At 36.4% G+C, this 25,576-nt stretch overlaps 1 protein-coding gene across 1 annotated transcript; it reads left to right on the forward strand.

Annotated features, from left to right (window-relative positions):
• Nucleotides 1–134: 134 nt before the first annotated feature.
• On the forward strand, nt 135–24,285 carry CENPF (centromere protein F; the record flags this gene model as incomplete). Its single annotated transcript, XM_010171259.1, has 12 exons — nt 135–263; nt 1,825–1,947; nt 5,110–5,245; nt 6,529–9,983; nt 11,509–13,809; nt 14,370–14,522; nt 15,594–15,770; nt 16,516–16,677; nt 18,102–18,282; nt 18,966–19,442; nt 21,464–21,639; nt 24,079–24,285. Coding segments are annotated over 12 exons (7,677 nt in total), but the record flags the coding sequence as incomplete, so codon positions are not given.
• Nucleotides 24,286–25,576: the final 1,291 nt, after the last annotated feature.

Consider the following 25,576-nt stretch of genomic DNA (forward strand, 5'->3'; position numbering starts at 1 on the left):
TTATTCATTGTGTAAGACAAGTGTCTCTGAGCAGGCGGTATCTGCTAATGAAAATCAGTTATTGCTCCAGTAACCACAGCAGAGCCTTGTTGCAGTTGTGTTTATTTCTTTGCTACTGTACTGCTGTTTTCTAGGAACTCTGTTGTCAGCAACGTTCCTTACAAACACTGGATCAGCAGTGTAACCAGATAAAAAACAAACTGAATCAGGAGCTACAGCAAGCCAAAAATGACTTCAACACTCTGCAGGCAGAATTTGACAAAGTAAGCTTTTTTTTTTTTATATTAAAATCTTCTTCTAGAGCTGATATTCAGTTGTCTCAGCAGTACTGCCTTAATTTAATTATATGAAAAGCAAAAAATAATTAGTGTGGGGACTGGTGCTAATGTTTTGTACAGTTTGTATTAGCTGGTTTGTATTTATCATTTCTCACTGAAATACTATGTATTTAAATGTGAATTACAGACTTCTAAAAGTTTGATGCTAGTCCACTTCCCACAGGGAAGGAGATGTGAATGCAGAACAGTGCAGCTAAAATAGATCTGTTTGAGAGGGAAGCAGCTAAGGCTGATCACAAGAGGCACCTTATATAGAAAATGTGCAGAGGTGCAGTTTGATACTAGAGCTAAACAGATCAATGGGTAATTGCCCTTTGGATCAGCAGCCCCATCTCATACACCCTGGCCATGCAGAAAGAGCAAAGAAAATATTATATATAAATCAGTATATGTGTACACAGGCATGAGTGTTTGCTCTCAGTTTAACTCTCTGAACTGGTTCTCCACAAAATTGGATGAGTGTCAGGGCTTGTGCAAGGAGGAACATCAGTGCAAAGGAATTCTTCCAGAGCTTTGGCAGTAACTAGCTATTAGAACACATTAGTTATCACAAAACCACAATTTGAAGGAAGTTAGAAAGGAGCATGAGCCTGAAGAGTGGGTGACCAGAAAAGAGGAATGTTTAAAAGCCTCAAAAAACTCTTGAGAGCAGCTACAAAGCAGCAGAGCTAAATGAATTTCTAAAAAGGGCCACACGTCTTTGAAAGTTATATTGAGAAGCCCCATTAGCACACAGGCTGAACTGAAACAGCATTTCTAACACTAACAGCAGCTTTCTTGCAGGCTTGTTTTATTTTGGAAATAGTGCCATGAGAATACATTCAGTTAAGTGTTTTCAGTAGGGGTTTCTTTATATGCACATTCTTTTGTGTATGCTTACGGAAAAAATTGTTTTCATAGAGAGAAAAACAGGTACCTTTTAGTTCTTTCTCCAAGAAAGCTAATTTATTACCTAATGGCCTCAGAAGAGAGTTGGCTTTTGGTTTGGTTTTGTTTTCTTCCCTCTTTGACTTGGTAATGACATTTCCTTCCTTTTTAATCTGGAGCATTATAGCACGATTTTGAAAGAGCTAAAATTTGTTCAGTTTTTGTAAAATCTGTCTCAATTGAGCAAGAAGTGCAGTTATGATCCCAACTTTCTCATTCTCATAGTTTAGCAAAAAGGCTATTACATTCTCAATCTCATTTGTATCCTACAGATATCACTGTGGTGATGTAGCTGCAAGTTGGATATATTAATCCAATTTCAGACAATCTGGAAATAGATGTGTTTTAGAGACATACCATCTTTCTGGTCAGAGGCAAATGACTGGAAAGGTGATAAGCAGCTATTTTCTAAACCACAGTAAAGAAACCCTAGGTTCATGGTGGGACAAAATAATGTAGTTTTATTTTGTAATAGAATATTGGAGTTCAAGAATGAGAGTTAAAAAAAAAAAGTTATATATGCCTGTGAATACAATGTCAATTTTCAATGTTCTTACAGGTAATGTCAGTGAAACAACGCTTGGAACATGATACCAGTGATCTCACCCAGAAGCTGTGCAGAGCAGAGCAGGCTTTAGTAGCAGCCCAGGCTAAGGAAACTGATTTGACAAGAAGCTTTCAGGTAACCAATGCAGAGGAATAGTTTATAGAGTTAATAGCATAAACTGGCAATCTGTAAACACTAGTGCTGTCAGGCTTTTACTCACGTAGCGTATTTTCCCATAAGTGATCTTTAAACACTTTTACGGATTATCTTAATAATGTATCTTAGTTATAACACAAAATGAGGTCCCAACTCTCTCAGCCTGTCCTCATAGGAGAGGTGCTCCAGTCCTCTGATCGTCCTCGTGGCCTCCTCTGGACTCATTCCAATAGGTCCATGTCCTTTTTATGGTGGGGGCCCCAGAACTGGACTCAGTACTCCAGGTGGGGTCTCGCGAGAGTGGAGTAGAGGGGGAGAATCACCTCCCTTGACCTGCTTGCAACGCTTCTCGATGCAGCCCAGGATACGGTTGGCCTTCTGGGCTGCAAGTGCACGTTGCTGGCTCATGTTGATGTCTGGGAACATTCCCAGGTGTTGAAATGTGATTATTTATACTGTTGATTGTTAGAATGGCACTTTGCATGGCTTCAGCCCAGCTGACCAGCACTCTTTCGTACAATTCTCAGGCACAGTTTGAGAGTTCTCATGGGTCTGGGAGCATTCCCAGCAAGCAGTTTGGTTAGAGCCACCTGTTTTGAGAGATAGAAGACTTTAGTGGTACAGATACGGGCTTTTCCATGCCACTTGGCCTCAATGGCATATAGTGGTCCTTGAAACCTAGTTAGTAAATAAATGTAACTGGTGCCTTCCAGTGGTAAGGCTAATCAGGACAATTTTTCTTTTTCCAATGTATCCCAGAAGAAGAAAGCCTCCATCAAACTTCTGCACATTCTTAATAAAATCTTTCATTATTTTTTTTGGGGGGGGGGGGGAATGGTGTGAAGATAATTTATATTAGATATTGTGAACTCATGCCCTTTCTGGCTTTGAAATTATAGAGTGAGGTTAGATTTGATACAGTTTTTTAAGATCCCATTGTCAAAGAGCATCTAATTTGTGGAAATATGGGGGTTTTTGCTGCAAATTCTTGAGTGTTTAATTTTATCTATTGATCTTATATCCATCTTACTAGGCTGTAACTCTAGTCAGGTATTTTTTTTCTTCATGTTTGTTTGTCTTGGTCAGACAGTTGAACAGCTAGTGACCATGGTGATGTATTAGAACATGACCGATAAATTTATAATGAAGCTTAATCTGGGGGAGATTGTAATACTTGAAGAGATCAGTAACACTACAGTTCTCTATCTTAAGACTCACACCTGAGAAAGCATGGTATATGTCAGCAGAACTTAGGCCATGGCTTGCTTTCCTCGCTGTCATAAATAAGTATAATGCAAAAAATTACATCAAATTCTTTCAAAGTCTTGGAAGCTCTGTTGACAGCAGGTTCTGTTTATAGCAAAAGAAAACAAGAGTGAAATTGGCATTTCTTTTCCTTTATTAAAGGGAGATCATTGCAGTCTTAGACCAATGCTGTTTTCCACAGGTTAATCCACTGCTGTGTTCTTATTATAAGACCGATGTCCCAAAAAGTTGTAAAACAGATAAGACTTCTGAGACATACTGGATGTGCTTAATCTAAGGACTACTAAACTTTGCAATGGTGGTATCTCAATAGTTAAGCAGTTCTGGCATCTTAGCATATGGCTTACATTTTGGTGGTGCAAGAAAGCCCATAACTATTCTTGTAAAAATTGGTCAGTTGGTCCCTAACTGTTTGTAAACCTGCCCCATGAAGAGTTTCTCCAGAATAACCTGTATATCGATTCTGGAGTTTGCTTTGGTTTGCTTTTTACTTTTTCAGGGGACAGTTATGGAATGGCTAACCTTGAGTAAAACAATGTACAAGGTTGTTCAGTCAATAACTGGGTTGAAACCAAATTGATTCTTTTGCTTATAGCTTTGGGAAATCTAAATGGCTAGTTAATAGCAGATACTTAGTCCATTAAATTATGAGTTCCTGGATTTTGCCGAATGCTGCTTATTGGGAATGTTAGCATCAAATCCAAATAATTGGACCTTTCAGCCATTTTAATTCCTTAAGATTGTTTTTATTTCTCTAGATCACTTGAGATATTCTAATGAACAGTTAGTTCATGTACTTGTATTGAATCTGTGTATGGTGCTTTGAATGCAAAAAGTTTAGACACTTGTACTACTTTGAAAAATTATCTTTAAGATTACTAAAAAACTTTCTTTAAACTTGTATGTGACTGGAATATATTTGTTTTTTTTTTTTAACTATGGGTAGGGAGGGCTCTGAGTAGAAGGGAAGGTAACTGTTAGTGACAGTGACGATTTTAATCATGTTCCGAGAGTGATTTATTTATGTTGTGGCAAAAACAAGCCTGCCATGCCAGTAAGCTTATAATTTTTTTCATCCAGACCTTTTCAGTTCTTGAGCTTGGCTTTTGTGAATTGCTGCCCATCTGCTAGTAGTAAAGGGATGAATAATTGACGGCCTGTTTCCAATTGGGCCATGCCAGTGCCATGCCATCTGTCGTCCAGAAGCACAGAAGTTTGGAGAAAAAATATTTGTTTCCTTAAAAAAACTTTTATTTGGCTTCCTACATGCGGTGTAGTTACATAGTTTTGTTTCTGTGTGGGGTTTTTTGGAGTTTTTTGTTGTGTTTTGGGTTTTTTGTAGGTTTTTTTTTTTACCTTAATTTGTTTGGAAGAAAATACTTTTAATGGCAAAACAACCCTTTGGAAGAGTAAGCACTTCTAAATAAAGTTTGATCAGTGTTGACATGATGATGATGTTCAGTGGAAAAATAACTTGTCTCCACATGAGATGATAGATTAAATCTGATCTATAAATTTCTTATTAATTTTTATGTCATTGCAGGGATTTGTTTCCTTTGTTGCTTAGGGAAGGTAGCCTAACTTCATCAGCTTAGATTTTGTAGGATATGTCCTGTCCTGTCTCAATCTGTTTGAGGCAGGTCATATGGAGCTGTTTGCTCTGCAAACAAGCGACATGATAACTACGTTTCTCAGATGCTATCAAGTAGTTTAAGAATTTAGTTCAGCTTACGTTTCCAAGCAGTGCTTAGGAACCCAGGCATACCTGCCCAAATACTTAATAGGACCTAATGGAATATCTTTCTTTTGATTTAAATAAACTGAATTATTTGATTTCTTGGCAATTCACATGAAATATGGTCTTATTTGGTTTAGGAAGTGAAGGAAGAGAAAAACCTTCTTGACTGTCAACTTGAAAAAAAATTGCAAGAGATCCACCAACTTGAAGTAGAACTAAATACAATCAAGCAGTCTCTAAAGCAGAGCCAGAATTTTGCAGAAGAGATGAAAAGTGAGTTACATATTTACATTTGCAGAACTCCTGTTGCATGAATGTATGTTTAATGATGTGTGTTTCCTGCAGTCCTGTAAGTTTCATTGAAGTGCATTAAGTAAGAAGGTCTGACTGTGGGATCTGATTGGTGTTTTTAACCAATGTTGAATTTTTCCTAAATGGAAATTAATTTTTGTTTATGAACACCTATGGTTCCTGAAGACATGCAGTTTTGAAAAGTGTGCTGAATTTATCAGCAAACTGAATTTCATAGAATGTATTTAAACCAGAGAACCTCTGTTTCGTAATTATTTTGTGTGTTTCACAGAGTTTAAAAAAAAAGTAGGAAAATGTTGCATAACCACTGTAATTATTTTGTGTGTTTCACGGAGTTTAAAAAAAAAAGTAGGAAAATGTTGCATAACCACCAATAGTTGAGTCTTGCTTGCAGTGTTTGTTTCTAATTGAGAACACGGGCTTTTAGGAATTGAGTTGAAATACACTTTCTAGTTCTGCTGGATCTGACTCAAAAAAGGGGGTAGTCTCACTTATTTCTTTGCATCCAACTTGTTTCTGTGCATCAATCAAACTTCATGTAAGATTTTAAAATTAAGTTTTTGAATTTGTTTCTGTTGTCCTTAAAATTAATGACCAAACTTTTCATTGCCTTTCAACTGATTGAGTTGGTTTTGATCATATAGAAAATTTTCAGCCTTTACCAGACAGCTAGTGGAACTAATGCCACCTCCCCCCCCCAACACACACACACCCCGTACTTGTCCTTGTTGGTTCTTAGTCTGTTCCTATCAAGGCAGGGAAACAATTATGACAAGTTGGAATATGACTGTCTAGGCTTAAACGTTCTTTGGCAGAGATGTAGTAAGACTGACCCACAGGAAGGTCGCATACCAGAATGTGACCTATCCTGTAAAAAGAAAAAGAACCCACCAAACAAACAGGAAAAAAAACCTAACCCAATGTTACTTTATATAACAGTTTGGTGAAAATGAGACATAGAAACAGCAGGTAGTTACACCTGTAAAGTATGGACTGACCAGCTTGGAGTGCAGACTTGTATCAGACTGTAAGGTGGAAAGTCAACAAAGTCTACAAGTACATAGTGCCCAATAGCCTAAGGTGATATAAAAAAAATCCTTTATCCAGTGAGAAAACGAGAGTAATGATTTGCACTACAATGAGAATTGAAAATAGTAAAATTAAATAGTAATATTAATCTAGAAAACTGTCAGTAGAATTGCCAGTATTGACTGGCAAAGATTTAATAGTATTTTCTTTTACAGATAAGCATACTTTTCAGGAAGCAGAGATGAAGTTACTGGAAGAGAAATTCAAAAAGCAGGAGAGCCTCCTTTCACTAGAGAAGCTGAAAATAGCTTTAGCTGACATGGAAAAGCAACAAAATTCTACCCAAGACCTGCTCAAGGAAAAAGAAAATAATATTAAAGAACAAAACTGTAAAATAAGTAAAATGGAGGAAGAATTAGAAGCCTTGCAGAGGGTCCTTGGATTCAAGCAGAGAGAATGTGAAGAATTGCAAAAACAAGTTACTGCTTTTTCTCAGTGGAAAAATGAAAATGATCATTTTATAAATAAACTTAAGTCTGAAAAGGAGGATATGCTGACTCATATTAATGACTTGAAAAGTTCCCTTCAAAGTCAGCGAATCAAGAGTCATGAACATAGTGAGAAACTCAGAATGATGGAAGTTGAAAGTGACAGGAAAAGCACAGAGATTAGAGAACTCAAGGACATGCTGGAATGTAAAAATGCAGAATTAGAAGAACAAAAAAAAGCTTTTGATGAACTTCATCAGAGAGCAGAATGTTCTGATAAAAAGTACTGTAAAGAGATAGAAAATATGTCCTGTAAAATATTCCAGCTTACCAACCAAGTTGGTGATCTAGAAGAAAAGTTACAATTAGCAGCAAGTGAAGGACTGCAAAGGGAGCAATGTTATAATGACTTGCTTGGTGAATATGAAAAAATCTGTTGTCTTGTAAAAGCAAAAGATACTTCAGAATTGACAGAAGATGGAGAAGTTAATTTACGAAGTGGTCAGGATAAAACTGTTCTAGATAATACACAACTTGCAGCAAATAACTCTTTTGCTGAGGATCATGGATGTGCAAGAGCTCTCCTAGAAGTAGGAAAAACTAAGGATCTGGCCATTTTACAAGATCAGATCTCTTCTCTTGAGATTTCCTTAGTGGCACAAAAGGAGCTGAATTCAAATCAGCAACAGCAGTATGAAGACTTACTGCAAATAAAGGGTGAAACAGAAGAAAGATTATTTAATGTAGAACAGATGCATGAAAACTTTGTGACAGAAACTAAACAGCACATTAGTAACTTGCAGGCGGATATTTCAGCACGTCAGAAATTAGTTGAAAAAACTTTAGCTGTTCTTGAGGAAAAGGACATGCAATTGCAAACTCTGAATGAAAGATTAGAAAACCAACAAGGTGAGCTTCAGGATTTAAAGAGGAATAATAAATTGCTTGAAGATTCAGTAAGACAGCTGAAGCTCATGTCTGGAACATGGGATTCGGAGAAGAAGGATATGTCTTCAATGATTTGCTTATATCGGAAAAAGATTGAGGAACTTAATGAAGAAAATGCAACCCTTAAGGTTTTAAGCAGAGTTTTAGAGCAAGAACGAATAACTTTTCTGGAAGCAAATAAAAATATTTCTGATTGTTTAAAGGAAAGAGAAGAAACAATTTCTGAAATGTCTGGAAAACACAAGGAGGAAAGACAGCGTATTGAATCAAGAACTGAAGAAATCCAAACAGAGCTTGAAGTTTTGCAAGCAAAGTTCAAATCAGTGGAAGAAGAAAATGTAAACATAATGAGCATTCTGAGAGAGCAGAAAACTGAATTTGAGGAAAATAAAGCAAAATTAGAACAAGAGAAGCAGGTGTTTAGTGAGAATAAAGATATCTTGCATAAATTAATAGCCTCAGAAGAAATAAAAAAAGATTTGGTTCAGGAACTTCAGCAACTGCAGTCAGAGTTTTCCAATATCCAACATGTGCCTTCTATGGAGTTTGCCTGTTTAAAACAGGAAATGATAAATGTCAGGGCAACACAAAATGCAGTGCAAGAGAAATGTGGTATCATATTTCAAGACAAAGAGGAATTGGGGAAGGAACTAGAAACAAAAAGTGAACCTCTAATGTGTTCTGTTAGTTGTGAACAGAGACTCTATTCACAACAGCTGAGGAAATCCATGGAAGAAAAGGACACTGAGCTGAATAAATACCAAGTTAAACTTGAGCTTCTTCAAATGGATTTTGAGGACAGAGAACTCTCCCTAGAGAACTACAGGTTAGAAGTGATGCAACTGGAGACTGCTTTAAAAGGCATGGAAGTAGAGCTTGAGAAAAGTGTGAGAGAGAAAGAGAGACTGCAGCAAGAACTACTGTCTGTAAAAGATTTGAAAGCTTCAGATTCTCCACGTACAGTATTAGATGAAGATGACCACTCATTAGAGTATAGTTTTGCTAGTGTTTCCCAGAATTGTGGCAAAAGAGAAATGGAGAAAAGTTATTCAGTGGACTTGCTGGCATCCTCTTTGCAGGCAACAATAAACAATCTGAGTGAGCTTGAGAAAATGTGTGAGAGGTTGCAGAGTGAGAACAGTGCATTAATCTCTGGATTTAAAGACTCAAAAATCAGTGACATCACAGGTATTAATAAAGTGGCAGAGGAGGAAGAGAACATAATGAATGCAGATAAAAATTTAAAAGCAGAGAAAGATAATTTTTCTGACGAATTTATGGATCAAAGTGATAACAGTGATCTGAGAATGTATTTTGATAATAAGGAAATGTCCTTCAGAGTTAAAGAACGCAGTACTGGATCCAATTCTGACTATGAAGATTTAAAACTTTCCAGCAAAGAAGTTAAAATACACTTTGCTGAAGTAAAAGAGAAGCTTCTGTCTTTCCAGAATGAGCATATAAAATTATATGAACAACATTGCAGTATGAGCTCAAAGATATCTGAGCTACAGTCTTACATTGAAATACTGAAGGCAGAAAATTCTGCGTTGTCAACAAGTCTGAGCAATGCTCGTATAGATTCTGTGAGAGTGCCACTATCTTCTAGCCAAAATGACATGCTGTCTAAATTACATCAAACCAAGTCTACGACTTCTTCCTCAGATCTTTTTGAAAGTACCTGTTTTCTAGAAGTAAGTGAGGTGGTTGATTCTTCTAACAGTGGTATGTACAAATGGACAGAGGAAACGAACCAGCCAGACAGTTCTACAGAAATAATTCCAGAAGGTGCAACAAAAATTTTGGTTGAAAATTGTCATAATGATCACAAATTGGACTCTGTTAGAGAGCCAAAGAGCATTACTCCTACAAAATCTAACCTTGAGAGTAGAATTGAAGAACTTCAGATGCTGTGTCAGACATACGAGAAGGCCATCAAGGTGCTCCAAGACCATTTTCACATTCAAGAGAACATGAAAAATGAGGAAATACAAGAGCTGAAAAAAGTTATACTTTCCGAAAGAAAAGAAATAGATCATCTCAAACAGCAAAATCTATCTGACAAGGAAGAATGGCAACAGAAACTGAATAACATTACTATGGAGATGGAGTGCAAACTGGCAGCAGAAAGAAAACAAACTGAGAATCTGTCTTTGGAGCTGGAAGCAGCAAGATTCCAACTACAAGTCCTTGATTTAAGTTCTCATTCACTGCTGTACACGGATGTTGAAAATGTAAGTGATTGCTGTCGTGCCAATCAGTTTTATGTAAACCCTTTGATTTGTGAGAGGCCAAATTTAAATTTTGAACTTAAATATGTTTAGAAGTGTCCCGCAGAAGCGGTACTGTTCTTTAGAGAAAGTAGTAAAAGAATCCATACCTTGAGTTCTGGTTTCTGCATCACAGGGGTCATGAGAAATAACAAAGGATGACAAAACCAACAAGCTTAGTCTAGTTCTGTAGTACTTTGTGCTACTTTCTTTGTTTTTCTTCAGGTCTATGTCAGTGTGGATCCCGCTGTGTTAGTGGGTGTGCATGCACAGTATCTGTACTGTGCTTACAGGCTGCGATCTCTGATTTAACAGTTGGTTAAAGATGCACACACTTCCCGTATCCCTTTATGGGACAAGCAAACTAGGACTACTTCCACACCTCTAATTCCTTTCAGTACCGTTAACAGCAGAACTGAACGAGATGGTAGCAGGAGAATTAATTTTCATGTCAGCCTGAATTCCTTCGAAATACCTAAGGGAACAAGAAATTCAGGAGTCAGCTCTGTCTTTTTTTCAGCACTGTGGATGACCTGCAACCAGTGAACTAGATTTTGCTCTCCTTATAAGGAGTGGCAGAATCAAAATGTCACTCAGAGTGGAGGAAAACCAGTTTAATTCTTGCATGCAGTGTATTAGACTAATTCTCTTTAGAAATAAATCTAAGAGGTGCATTTTCTGCTTGTGAGATTTCCAGTTTTGACCATTAAGTCTTGTGAAAGTGGCCTCCAGTGCCCAGTCAACATAGAAATTAATTTTTAACACTGCTCTCAGAGCATCTTAAAGCTCTACATTTTGGCTAGCTCTGCAACACTGAGCAGCTGTATGTATTGCTTGCAATTCACATAGAGCATCCACACTGATATGTAGACACTTGAGGAAAGAAATACTGTTCTGTATCATACATAGCTGGAGCATTTTTAATATTAAGTACTCAATATAGATCATTCAGGTGCTGCCTTCAGACCCAGTTCTTTTTTGGAGTCCTCAGATTTTGAAGTTACTAATTTTTATTGTTTCAAATGAGAGCATCAGGTGGTGCCAAATGTAAGCCCAGCTCTGACAGACAGTGGTAATTTGGAAAAGGGGTTGTTTGAGGATTTGGGCTTGTGTCTCTTGAAGATTCTTTGGTGTCTAATAGAAGATGAGCAGTAAATATTTCCCCCGTTAGTGATACTGAATATTTTTTACTTTGTCATGTAGACACATATGATATCTTTGCACTTAATCTCTCAGTAAATTTGGCTGAAATTTATCCTTCAGTATCTTTAAAACCTTTTGACCACAGATGCCTGTCTGTATAAATAAGTGTAAATCCTTTCCATAAGAGAGCAGATTATGAAGTAGAGAAGGATGCTTTCTATTTATTTTGCATAAGGAAAGGAGCTTTACTAGTTTAAGAAAACTTTAAAAACTCACCTTGCTTTGTTTTTTTTCTTATATATATTCTTTTTCTTTTTTTTAATGGATTGATTCTTAGCCCTTGCAGAACATTGAACAAGAAAACAATAATCCTTATCAATTGGGAGTGCCTATTGAAAACTCAGCACTGAAAAGCAATAAACCTGAACCAATCCCCATGGAGAAAATGGCCGTAGGAGATACTTCTGTGTGTGAAAATGTAACTGGGACTACTGAACCAAGATTAACAGAAAATTATACTGAGAAGATTTCTGGAGAACACAAGTATAAAAGTATGTCAGGAGAAATAACCAGCCCTTCAGACCATGGCAGTGCATTGTCATTTTCCAATAGTAGTATGTTTTTGAGTGCAGGAGATTCCTATGAAAATCAAATAACTACTGAAACACTTCAGGAGGAAGCAAAACAACAAACTGCTGAAAATTTGAAGCTTATCTATGAGACAGAAGAAAGCCATAAACATGTTGATTTACTAATGAAAGTTGAGCAGTTGAACTCAGAGCTGAACTTTCAGAATGCACAATTAACTCTGAAGAGCTCAGCTTTTGCAGAACTGGAGGAATCTACTGTAGTTGTTAAGGAAGAAGACTGTGACATAAAGAAAAAACTGGAATCAGTCTCTGTCAATAAGCAGCAATTATCTCTTGGTGTAGTGTCATTAGAAAAAGAACCTAAGAAAGTAAAGTCTGAGCTGGAGATATATAAAGTTAGATTGTTTAATGCAGCAGACACACTGGATGATGTAGAAATGACCAAGAGAGATTGTCACAATCAATTTCTTGCAGCTGAGAATGAACAGGGGAGGCAAAAATCTGAGCAAGTTAACATTGAGAACCATGCTTTGTTCATAGAGAATGATACTGAAATGCTTCAGGCAAAATGTCAGCAATTAGAAAGGCAGAGGGAAATTCACCTGAAAACTGTTGCTAGCTTTCAAGAGCACCTTGTTTCAGTCATAGCTGAGAGAAACCATATTGGCCAAGAACTGAGTGTTTTGTCTGAAAATAAAAGAGAACTGGATGAGAAGTATCAGAAGCTGCAAGAGAAATTAAAAGAGCTAGAGTCAACTAAGGTGGATTCTACTGAATTCATTAGAAGGTTAGAGGGTGAAGTGAAGACACAAACAAATCTGCTCAAGGCTGAAAAATCTCATGTAAATAAATTATGCACTGAAAAAGATAATCTTCTGCAGAAGTTGCAAAGTTTGGAAAATGATGCTGTATCTTTCACCTTAGAAAAAGAAAAACTCCAAAAGAATGCAGCAGATTTGAACAAGGAAAAAGAACTACTTATAAAAGAGTCAGAAATGATGCAGAGTAAACTAAGTTCATTAGAAATGGAAAAGTCAAAGCTTTCTAGATCTTTGGAAGGTTTATTAATGGAAAAAAGCGAACTTGCCGCTAGACTAAGCTCAGCACAGAAAGAAGTAGACCAAATGCGATATGGAATTGAGAAGCTGAAGGTAAAAATTGAATCCGATGAGAAGAAAAAACACCACGTTGCTGAAAAGTTGAAAGAGAGTGAACGGAAAGCTGACTCTCTTCTGGATAAAATAGAGAGGCTTGAAAGAGAATTGGAGATGTCGGAGAAAAATCTAGAAGATGCAATTGTTCAATCAGAGACTGCTAAAGCAGAGGCAGAAACATTAACAATGGAGATGGAAGAGTTGGCTGAAAAGCTGAAATGTTCTAACTTAGAAATTGATGTTCTCACCTCACAAAAAGAGTGTTTGGCTAAAGATTTAAAAGAAAGGCAAGAAAGAATCTTTGAACTAGAGTCTTCAAATTTGACTACAGCAAAACTGTTAGCAGAAAAGGAGGAAGAAAAGATGCAAATCAAGGCTGAGTTTGAAAATACTGTGGTATTGCTGAAATCTGAGCTCAAAGATATGAAAAAGAAATTAGAGCTTTCTTGCAAGGAGGAAGCAGATGCTAAATCAAAAAAGCAAGTCTTGATTAATGAGGTGGCTCATCTTGAGCAAAATAAAACAATACTATTGCAGGAATGTCAGGAAATAAAAAATGAAAATATAAAATTGGATCAAATGAGGGAAGTACTTGTTCAAGAATTGATGGATTGTAAACAAAAACTCAATGAAAAGGTGCAGGAAAATGATGCTCTTCAAAAGCAGGTGAAAGAAACAGAGGAGCTGTCTTTACAGCTGACTGACATGCAACATGAGTGTGAATGTTGGCACCAGGAAAAAAAAAGGCTGCAGAATTTGTCTGCTGAGTTGAAGCTGAAGGAGCAACATTTTTCTGATAATGAAACCTTTCCGGATATCCTGAATATTCTAAAAGTGTCTTATAAGGACCTTGAGAAGGAACTGGAATCTACACTTTGTGAAAAGAGCACTTTATGTAAAAAGGTAATACCATTTCCGTTAGGGTAGAGCTCCCTTTTTAGGAGCGAGAATAAAGTGTACTCTGGGCTTGCCACTTCCTTAATAAAGTATATCTTAAAATAACTTAAACCTTAGTCTTTTACAGTAAGCATCCTATTTTTAAAATTATGTTTTCAATGCAATCATGAGTTTGCATTGAAATTACAGAGCTGGAAAGTATGACATTATTTTGTGTAGGATGAATGGGAAGGTTGCTTGAAAGTAGACATAGAAGTTTAAGTAATCAAATAATGTAGGAGAGTTTCCTCTTTCCTGTAGAAGAAAAAGAGGAAAAACAAATTAGCATTGGGTGAATGAGTTTTTATATCAAGAATAAGTACTTGGGGAGCTCAAAAAAAAAAGTGAAACAACAATTGGACACTTGCCATGTGAAAACAGCATTAGCCTGTTGAGACTCTTGCTTGGAGTTGGACCAGCTATGGTAATAAGATAACCCATCTTAAAAACTACTTGTTGCATATAAGATAATTCTTTGGAAGTCATGACACATGTATTAAAAATAATTCAGGAAAATTCAATTTCAGGTAAATGAACTGACTGAAAGTTGTATTGAGCTGCAAGTCAAGCTAAGTGATGCTGAACAGAAGATTTCCAACTTACAGGAAGAATTTACTACAGAAAGAAACAAACTTGCTGAAGAAATACAACTTCTTCAAGAACATTCAGAAAAGAACAAAGTTAGTTACTACCCCATGTGTCATATTTCTGTGTTCAAGGCCAGATGCTCAAGTACACTAAATGCATAGGGTTTGGTCAAGGGAGCTGTGCTAATATACAATATCAGAGGTTCTTGCTTCCAAATTTCCAAAAATTTAATGTTCTCTTCTGAGATGGAATGATTAATATTTTTTCCTTCTTCCTTCTATCAAAACTATGTTTTCTTGGTGTAAAGGCCACAGGTGGATATCTAGAAATCTTTCAGTGCCAAGAAACCGCCTCTGCTACAGGCATTCAATCATCAGACTTGTGTTACAAAATGTAACATTTGTCAAGTTTGTTTTAAAGCTAAACTACTTTCAGTGTTTCAGTAGTGTTAAAATACTTTCTGGACAAAGTCAAGGAAGAAACAATTTGAGTGTCTTCATTTTTAATTTATTCATATTTAATTTTTAGAGACTGTTTTACCATCTAGAAAACTGTAGGTCCTATTTGTGAACAATATTATGTGTTTAAAACATCTGAAGTGGTCTTTTGACTTAGTAACATTATTTACAAAATTTTATAACCAGGAGCTAGTTTCTGTCATGCCACTGAGGATTTTCAGTAGGAAAACAAAAGAGTTTTCTGCAACTTTCAGAAATTCTGTATGGAAATTTTGGCCAACTGTCCAAAAAGTACAGTTATAAAAGCGAATTAAAATGCTTACAAACTTTTGTCATCTTAAAGAGGGTGAGGAAAGTGACCTTTAAACTCTCAAGTCAGTCTCAGAGGGAACAATGTTTGGAGAGGTTAAGCTTTGGTTTTGGCAGTGCTGCTTGATTTAACAGTGTTGACGAACTTGCACTCGGTGTACCTCTCAGATCATGTTTCTTTTTAGAAGACCCTCCTTTGCCTCCTATCCTGCCTTTTGTATTCAGATGTTCCATTCTTTGATTACAGTGCATTTTGCCACTGTTCATAATTTTTTCTTACCAAGTTTTTGGAAATCTGAAGATGTTTCAAATACGAAGTCAAATAGTTTAATGGGTCAACTGTTTATCCATTGAGAAAATTCTAAATACCAGGGAATGTGCTATTACTGTTTACAGATTCAGCTGCATCTAACTATGTCAGAAAAAAATGAACTGACTAAGAGTTTGGAGATGGTCCAGAAAGAACTACAACAAAAAGAAAGTGAAATGAAAAGAGAAATATCAGAATACAAAGACAGACTACTACATGCAGAAAAAGAGCATCAGGATGCTCTGACAGAAGCAAACCAAAAGGTAAATCGGAAAATGGGAAGAATGGTGCTGTGAGTTTTTAATTAAATTGTATGTATTTTACAAAATTTTGCTGATCCTATTGCAAAAGAAATTGTCTTTGCTAACAATATTTCCAATCTCTCTATATACCTACCTTGGAAATCAGTAAGTGTTAAATCAATTGTTTTCCCTATAGCAAGCAGTGAAAGATGAATTCAGTTCTGAACTTGGTAATTGTTAAGTGTACGTATAACATACCTGGGACTATACACTTGAAAAAAGGAAAGCAACAGTGTGTTTTAGTCCAGGGAATGCTTGTTTTGGTAGGAATGGGGAAGAAAGATCAACCACTTTAGGATATAAGGGCAAATTTGTTGGAAAAGCGTTTGTCAACCATGATGTATACAAGGAGCCATCATCTATTCTGCAGAAATATCTGTCTATGAATATGTATTTGAGGCCAGTAGGATACAGGCAAACAATTTACTATAATGATTTCATAATAATTTTCATTCTTATGAATATAAAGTAAATTTAAGAGCAAGTTGTAGTAAAATATAAGGGCTTTCTAATGGCAGACTTCTTAAAGGCAGGATTCTGGTATTCAAAATATATACTTGAGGCAAATTGCTCTTTCACTTTTAAACTCCTCAAAACATACCAAGCAAATTTGGTGTGCAATTCCTGTGAGCTGTGATATGTTCTTAAAATACAACTCAATGTCCTTTTTAGTATCATAGTAATTAGGCACATTTTCTTTCTCTAGAATCAAGTAAAAATTGAGGCCTGTCACGATAAGATGAATTCGCTGGAGCACTTTATCAGCTCACAAAAACTGGAAATTGAGCATTTGAAGTCGAATAAAGAAGAACTAAATAATTCCCTTAAAGAAGCTAATCAAACCTTAGGAGAACTCCTAAAAACTAAGGTAAGAAAAAAAATATTTAAGGATTGCCAATTATATGAACCCCAAGGCGCACCACGTAGTAAAATAAACGTAAGATTTGGAACCAGTGCTCCAGAGCTTTGGCTTGTCTTTGATACAGCCTTTGTTTCATTAATGAGAACACAGGTCATGGAGGAAACGTGGTTACTATTGATCTACATTAGAAAAATTCTGTTATATATGCCATGGCTAAGATCACCTAGAATTGGTTTATGTGATACTAAGCACAGCAGTCTATTTCTACACTGAACACTGCAACTGGGTTATAACGTGGTTAGAATACACTCAAAGAGACTTTGCAGTGCCTGTTTCTGTTTGTGAATTACTTTGATGATAAAAGATACCATGTTCTGTCTTAAGCATTGGTCTTGATACTTTGCTCTTGATTCTTGAGAGTTTATCTATTCCAGCTTATATAGGATTCTCATTATAATTACAAACTTGTGTAATTCTCTAAATGACAGAACTGTTCTCAGTGATGACAAATTATGAGCTCCACATACTGTGAACAGTAGTCAATTCAGTTGCAAGTAAACACTGAATTGCAATATGTTCATCTTGCTCAACAGTTCTTCATTCCATAGAGGCCACCACTGTGGTGTTGATTTGTTTAATACCAGCAGTCCAATGGCACAGTACTATAGGATATGTGCCAGTGACAGGAAACAGTACCCATGGTAGTGTGAATGTAGCATACAGGGCTTCCAGCCATGCTCACTATGTAGTGTTTGCACACAAGTTGGTTCTAGACAAAATGAGCAGGGAGCAGCCCAGGACAGTGGAATTGAGTCGAAATGAATGATCTGCTGGTGCCGAGAATAGTATTTTTGAGTGCAAAGCAGGCTGGGTTATTTTGCCTCTGTGGTAAGAAGATGATGTATTAGGGATGAAAAGAAGAATAAAGGAGACTCAGACTAGGAGAGACCACTTTAAAATTTCGAGTATTGGTTTGAAATTTGTTACCTGGAAAGAAGCCCTTATGTCACATCAATGAAGTGATAACAGGTGGAAAAAGGACTACTGTCTCAGAGTTCATATGGCTTTCTCATAGGTAGAATGCTAGTCTTGACATCAGTAATGTCAAGGTAGGATGCTAGTCTTGACATCAGAACATTCATAACTTACTGGTATACCAGAAGAGAATATGCCTCCTTTATTGGCATTTGAATTCTTTTTTCTCTGTTGAGTTAATCACTCATATGTACCCATCTAGTAAGAGGATTTTCATGTTTCCTGCAGTAAAGGAGCTGCTATAATGAGGTTGTATGGAAACAAGCAAACAAGTATACGCTACAACCATGCTCTACAACTAATTCTTCATAACAGTTGAGCTTCTATTTGATATTATAATGTTTAAATGGAAGAACTGTGTCTCTGGTGTAATAACTGCACTTCTTATTTTGTAGGCTGATAATACTAACATTATAGTTCATTTGAAGAAGGAAAATGAACTTGCCCACAGTAAAGTGCAGTTGTGGATGAAATCCTGTAAGCAGTTGGAACAGGAAAAGGAGGTGTTGCAGAAACAACTAGTTGAACATGAGGAACTACTAAAGAAGGAAAATCTAGCTATGTCAAAGAAAGAAGGTAACTGAATCTAGATTAAATCTTAATGCGTTCTTAGTAGTGCATTAGTTTGCATGTCCACTTACATATGCAACTCTAACACAGAGCATGATTCTCAACTAGTATTAAAAAAATACAACTGCAAATGTGTCAAACATTTTGAAAATCTATTTCATCTCCTTTCTCTTAAAGTATCAGAGGCAAATCCGGATTATGAATATATATTTTAAATATTACATTTTTGTGGTTAAAAGTGACTTAAGGAAGAAAGGGGATGTTTTTCTTAGTAAATAAAACTTGTGTACAAGTTCTTTTATAATTTTCCAGCAAGCTTCCCCTCAGATTCTCATGCTTTATTCTTTATATTTTGGCTCATCTCATGAGATGCATTGCATTGTAAATGATACTTAAGAAAGTTAGGGGTACAAACTCAAGTGTTCGGAAGTAACAAAATAACAGGGAAAATGTGTGTCCATGCACTGGTCAAGTATTCTTTTCAAATTTTGCATGTTTGTTCTCTATTTAGCAAATACATTATGTCTAACATATTACTGATTTTGTTATACACTGTTATTTTTATATATGTACACAGTTATAGAACATGTATAAGTAATTAAAAGATGTGTGATCATTGCATTATAAATTCTTATATATGCATCTCTTTTTTTGTGAGTTATATGAATAATGATATTTTGCTTTGAAAGGTGCTGATGAGAATGCTGTTACAGAAGAAATTAAGTTAAAACTGGAAGAATTACAGGATTCTACAGAAATGAAAACCAGAGAAGCAAATGAGAACTTGGAGAAATACTGCTCTCTAATTATTAAATATTATAAACTAGAGGAAGCAAATGAGATGCTAAAAACACAAGTCAGTTTGTTGAGTGCTCAGCTGAAACAGCCAACAAGTGATGCTGTCAGCACTCCTTTGCTGAATTCAGGTAACTCATTAAAGGTGAGCGATCAGTCTGTCAAAGAGATGAGGTCAGATGAAGATACTACTAAGCTTTCAAGTAAAAGGCAGAGATACGAAGACAACAGGAATGATAATGGAGAATCAAGATCTCCTGTGCCAGAGACTTCATCTAAAAAGAAAAGGAAGGATGATATCTGTCAAAATCTGCTGAGTCAGGAGAACGCTGACGATGAACCAGATGGGCTTCCAGAAGTAGTGAGAAAAGGTATTTACAGTGTTTTATAAAAGGCAAATGTTCTTTGAGCATAGCAGGTGGTTGTTGGTTTTCTTTATTTATTTTATTTTGTTCTGCTGAATTAATTTTACTCTGGATGAGTCTGTGACTATGCAAACATTTTTGGTGACAATGGTGGAAGATGAAAGTAGGCAATAGGAGATGTTCCAGTTGGTGCCACATTAGTGTTTGTGGAGCTGTAGTGTTACACCAGCATATGTTTATGTTGGTTTAATAACTACCATCCTACTAAGAGTTAAATGGTCCTGGCAGTCACAACTTTTTAGTTCCTGATGATGCATGTATTAGATGCTAAGCATATGATATGTTAACAGCAACAAAGTTTTGCTGACAGAAGACTTGCTCTGGTAATTTAAAAGCCTTATTTGAACCATTCACTGAAACTTACAGGAGAGTAGATGTACAGTGACTGTAATCTTAAAGGCCACAAGAATGGACCACTAGAGTACTGTACTGTGATGGAGTTATGTTTGCTCCCTCCATATCTTGACAGTTCCTTCAGTATTGCTCCTTATGAGGTCAAAGAGGTAGTTAATAGCTGTGCAGGGTCTGACTGGCAAGTGGTTGGTGGTGAGGGCTGCAGGGGGACTCTGAAGAAGGAGGTCAGACTGCCCCATGTGGGAGATGGTTGGGTCCGGGTGGCTCCAAAAGACAAAACCATGTGCCAAAACAGAACCAGTCAGAGGTGTTTGTTACGTCTCTGTGAAAACTTGAGTAAGAAAAGGCAGTAAATACTGAGACAAAGGAAAACAGCATCAGGGCTGGAGGAACTGGAGTAATGATGAAGCAAAGTATGGTGCTGGAGGGGGGGTGGTGGTGGCCTGAGCAGGGGTGGGAGCTGGTGGGTGGCCCAAGGGGTGCTGAGAGGAGACTGAGGAGGAAGTACGACCCCAGAGGGTCTGTAGCCAGTGGGTTCCTCCATGCCTGAGCAATTGAATTAAAAAGAAGGAGCAGGATCTGATCCCTGTCTCCCGTGTTCCCATACTTCAGTGAGGGTGTTGCATGCAGTGAAGTGACTGGAGACCAGAAAATAGGGGGAAGAGAGGTGTCTAGAGGAAAGCTGAGGTGTTTTCCGCATTTTTTTTTTTTGCTTATTTGTGTGCTTTTATTTCTTTCAATACTAAAATCAGTAATTAAAAGTGTATGAATTGGCAATACATGAAATTGATTAAAATTCCCTGAGTTGAAGCTGTCTTGCCTGCAGCTGTAATATATTAACATCTTCATGAAAGTTCAGTTTCATTCTACTATGAATGCAGTTAGGTAGCCTGATTCCATATAGAGGCTCACTGTAGCAGAAAGTAACTGAGAAGATTGCACAAATCAGGGCTTGAAAAATATATTGTACATTCAGCTACCTATTAAGTACCCCTTTATAATGAATGCAGTTGCAATCATTAAAGGGCAAGCCATAGAGCTACTGAATTGCTTCAACTTTAGTGATCACTCACAGAAGTCAGGATTTCTAAGTCTACACATTATTTGCATTTCATTTTCTTACCAGCTTTATTATTTTTCTGGAGATATGGCTGTTCTGAGGACATACATGCCAGTTAATATTTGACTTCTAGGCTAAATACAGAGATAATAGCCAATCTATCACACTATAGTTCTACACAGAGAAAAATAAGAAAAATCAAGAATATAATGTCACAGTATTATGTTCTGATTGAATTCTAGTAAAACCAGTACATGATTTCGGGCTGAAATTATTCTCCGGATAATAATGTACCTGTAAAGAAAAAGACCAAACACTTGTTTGAAAAACTTTGCTATATAATTAGTGTTGTACCTTGTCTACAATTTCTAGGGCTTGCATATGAATTTTGGAATACACAAGATTCAGCAATCTTTTTGACCCATTTTCTTCAATAGAACAAATTATTTATTTTAATCGGCTATTTTTAATCCCCATTGTGAAAAAAGAGAAGATCCATTTGAGAAAGTGTAACTTATTTAGCTGTTTTTAATAGATATTGGTTATTTTTCAGGGTTTGCTGATATCCCCACTGGAAAGGTTAGCCCTTATATTTTACGTAGGACAACCCTAAATCTAAGAACCAGTCCCCACCTGGCTTCCTCAAGTATACAAGATGTACGAAAATGCGGACCAGATAATCTTGGTGAGCGCTCTTGTTCGACAGCTGGTGGCAGCAAACCACAAAAGGTAACTTAAAAAAAATTATCTGGGTATGAAAGCTATGGGGAAAACTCATACATTCACTAAATGCATTCATCTTGCCAAATAAGTTTGAGGACATATCATCATTCTTAATATTTCTCAGCAATACAGTGAAGATAAGATCATACATACTGAACCACTAACACATGACAGAAGTCTTGACCATGCTAGCCATCTGCAAATTGTTCCTGTGACGTAATTTGTGACTTCATAGGGAAACCTATTGAGAAATGTAAATTAAATACAGGTATATTTTCAATTTCTTATAATGGATATTAAGGAGCAGATATTCCTTATACTGTGGTGGTTCTCAGAGTCTGAGTTGAGGCTTAAAGTTTTCTGTTAACAACTTTTCTTGGAATTCCAGATTTGAGATGCTATAAAATAACTACACATATTTGAGAGACTGTTAAATATGTAAATTGGGAGCATTTGGATGGTAAACAAACTAGACTTTAATGTTAGTGTTTACCAGATTTTAGGGTTATCAAAAAAAATACGACAGCTAGGTTTTGAAAGCTGACTTTTATTTTAAAAAGTTTAGTAACTGAAGTTTACATTAACTTTTCAAGTGTTTTCAGTAATATGACACACTGCTGAATGTTTCTCAGTACATCAGAATAAGGTGTTCTTTATAATCTGATGCAAATACTTTGCAGATTATAGAAAAATGTTCCAGCTTTAGGAGAGAAATAAACCTTTTGTTTTCCAAAATCTCCTCCAAAGTTTTTTACCATGCTATCTCAAGTTAAGCATTAAGAAAATAGTTACTATATACTGATATTCCTTTGAGGACTACATAGAAACTTGTCAGTAGATAAAAATTCTTCTTCCAGTTTGCCAGGTTACACAAAAGCATTCTCTTGGAAATCAGTGGAGTCTGCCACACAGCCAAAAGAGAAGCCATAAAGCAAGAGTACAACTTACATTTGTTTTGTTTTGTTTTTAAATGCAGTTATTTTATGTTAGCACATAAAGTATGTTGGCAAGATACCAAAAGTAAGTAAAGGCAAGAACTATATAGTTTAGTGGATGTATAGGTTTTGAGGCAGAAGGCACCATTGGGAAGACAAGTGAGATCAGAACCATAATTTATTTTGAGCTATAGCAATAGGAAATCTGTATTTTGAAGTGAGAGTGAATCCACTGAATTCATGAATGTTGTTTCAAGGGTTAGTTAGTTTACTTGCCAAAATTTGCTGTTTCTTACAGACGTTGCCTGGAGGTGTGTGTTTTACGACTATTTCATTAAGTGATGCAATAAATTTTATTTACACTCATTTATGTATGTTTTCCTGTAACTTTAGAAACAAACAGAGGGTGTTGATTGTAAAGAAACTAGTAGTGCAAAAAAGAAAGGAAGCCTTGAGCTTGTTTTGTTGTAGGCTCTCACTGACCATAGTCAAGGTTACAGCAAATAACAAGTAATCAGTAATAAATAGTTTTTAATTTAACTGAGGGAGAGATTTCCCAGACAGTCCTCCTCTTTGCCTAAGCTTGTATTGTCTAGGTCTAAGGGCAGGCTATTCCTTACCTTCAACTATATAGGAGAAACTACGATTTCAGAGTTGTTTTTTTCCCCCCCAAGTGTAAATATACAGAAGTCATCAGTTCCAGGAATTTATGGCCTTCTCTTTTGGACATTGCTGGATATATGTGTTTTATTTCAAGATGACATACATCTGGGAATTTCTGGAGGAATCGTTCATAATATTGTTTCATCATTTGCTGAAACCATCAAAACATGTTGTTTCATGCTTTATATTAATGCAGTAAATAATATGTCTTATTTTAAAAGTGAAATAAGCCTTGTGTTTCCTTCTCTTTGACAGGTACTTATATGTACTTCATTTCAGACACCCAGTTTCAAACTGGTGCAAATGTCTCAAGGTGCTTAAAATGTGCCCTGTCATTTTCATGGGCAAATTTATTCACTTTCCTATGTGAATGTAATGTAGAATTTAAATTGAGTTCTTTGACTGCACATCAGTTAAAACATGAAAGCAGTGGTTTCTGTCCAGATGTCAGAAAAAAAAGTTACAACTGTGTTTTATGTTTGCAGAATATGTACAGGAAAAATGAAATACAGATCTCAGTACACAATGCTGGATACCTTAGTAAACAGATTAAGTGTACTTTCTGTTCCTGGTTTAGCTTTTTTTCTGCTCCTAGCAAGTAGCTTGCCAGCTTTGTGGCAGATACTCCATCTTACTCCATACCAAAACAATTGATATCAAGTCTCACTGTATTGTATGTTCAAAGTGATAAATGTCTTCAAAATATTTTTTTTCCTGTTTTCAGTATGTATGTATATGGTTTTTTGCAAATTCCCAATATTTAGTCTTTTGCAGAGTCTTTTGAGCTACTGCGGAAAGCTAATAAGGTTTTCCTTTACCAGTAAAACAAGACGTTTTTGTGTTACAGGCAAAAGAAGAACAGCGGTCCCAAGCAGGAACAGCTTTTTCACCAATGAAATCTACTTCAAGGTCACCACTTTACCCATATAAACAATCCACAAAAACTCTCTCTGATAATACTAGAGAGAGTCGTATGATGCACGAAGCCAAAAATTTTCTAAATGAACAGGGACCTGAGCAAGATGAGCAAAAAGAAAATTGTAAGGTGCAGTAAATCTGTGTGGACTTAATCACAACTCAGAATAACTGATTATCAAAAAACAACTTTTGAAATAAATATCAGAACTATGTGGAGGGCACCATTTTCTCTTATCCTATGATTAACAAAATATACATTCTGCAGAGCTTGTTCTTGAATATTTACTAATACCATTAGTCACTCAAACTTGTGAAATGATAACAAAGGAACAGATATACTTGATCTTCTGTAGAATTTTCTGTAAATAAGTCTTCATAAAACTGTTAAAAAATTAAACCATGGAAAAAGTGGACTACATGTTGCCATGTAGTTCATTGTTGCCATTTTTAATATGTACCGAAGGTTGATTTACAAATGGAAACTGAACTCACCTAAGTATCTCTAGAAATACTAGGGGTTTCAGGAAAAATAAGGCAAACACTATTGGATGATTCAAAATTAAGTAATGACTTAATTTGTAAGTGCAAAACCAAATATAAAACTAGATATAAGCTGCAGCCAGTGCACAGGTCCAGTGTGCTGTGTCCTGGTATCCCTTCTTCCAGATGGAATAATGTTGTGTGAGAGGGTGTGAGACCCGATCTGAACAAACACCGAGAGGACTGTCTGTTTTCCATGAAACGAAGCATCTGACAATCATCTCGTTGAACTTCCTGGTATGCACTGGCTTTGACCATAACCAAAAGCCTTACAATGTGAATCTTCACCTCTGCAAAATGGCCCTTGGCCAGCCAGTTATCCTCAGAAACTGGGAGTGGGCACTATGTACCTGGCCAGAAAGAACACCATGACAACAAACTGTGCTTGCGCTACCACTAGTGGCTGTCTGCTGATTCTCTGCAGGTCACCCTTCACCCTGACAATGCTTGGCCTCAAACGTGTGACTTTTTATGAAACTCATTGCAGACATGTACCTGGTGTCATGACAGTGGGTGTGTTGGAGAAAAGGTCAGTTGTCAAAAAATATCTACACAGAATGCTCTGAGTTAGCCCATTTGCATTCAAGAAAAATCCTATTTGAAATCCCAAAAGAAGGTATCTCACCTGGAAATAGCATTTGAGATTCTGGTGTCATCAATATAAGAAAATATTTCCATCCTAGTTGATGACAGTGCACTTGAATTTAGGATGCTTCATTACAAATAAGCTCACCATAACAAGCTTGTACTTGTGGATTTCAAAGGCCTAATTGGGCTTGCTTGGTAGTGCAGAGCAATTCTGCACAAAAGGGTGTCAGCTAAATCAGTCATTATCCAACTGAACAGAAATTAGTTTACAGAAATTCATATTGCTTATGCTTGCCTAC

Source organism: Antrostomus carolinensis, unplaced genomic scaffold (genome assembly GCF_000700745.2).
Source record: "Antrostomus carolinensis isolate BGI_N321 unplaced genomic scaffold, ASM70074v2 scaffold17917, whole genome shotgun sequence".
Classification (NCBI taxonomy): Eukaryota; Metazoa; Chordata; class Aves; order Caprimulgiformes; family Caprimulgidae; genus Antrostomus; species Antrostomus carolinensis.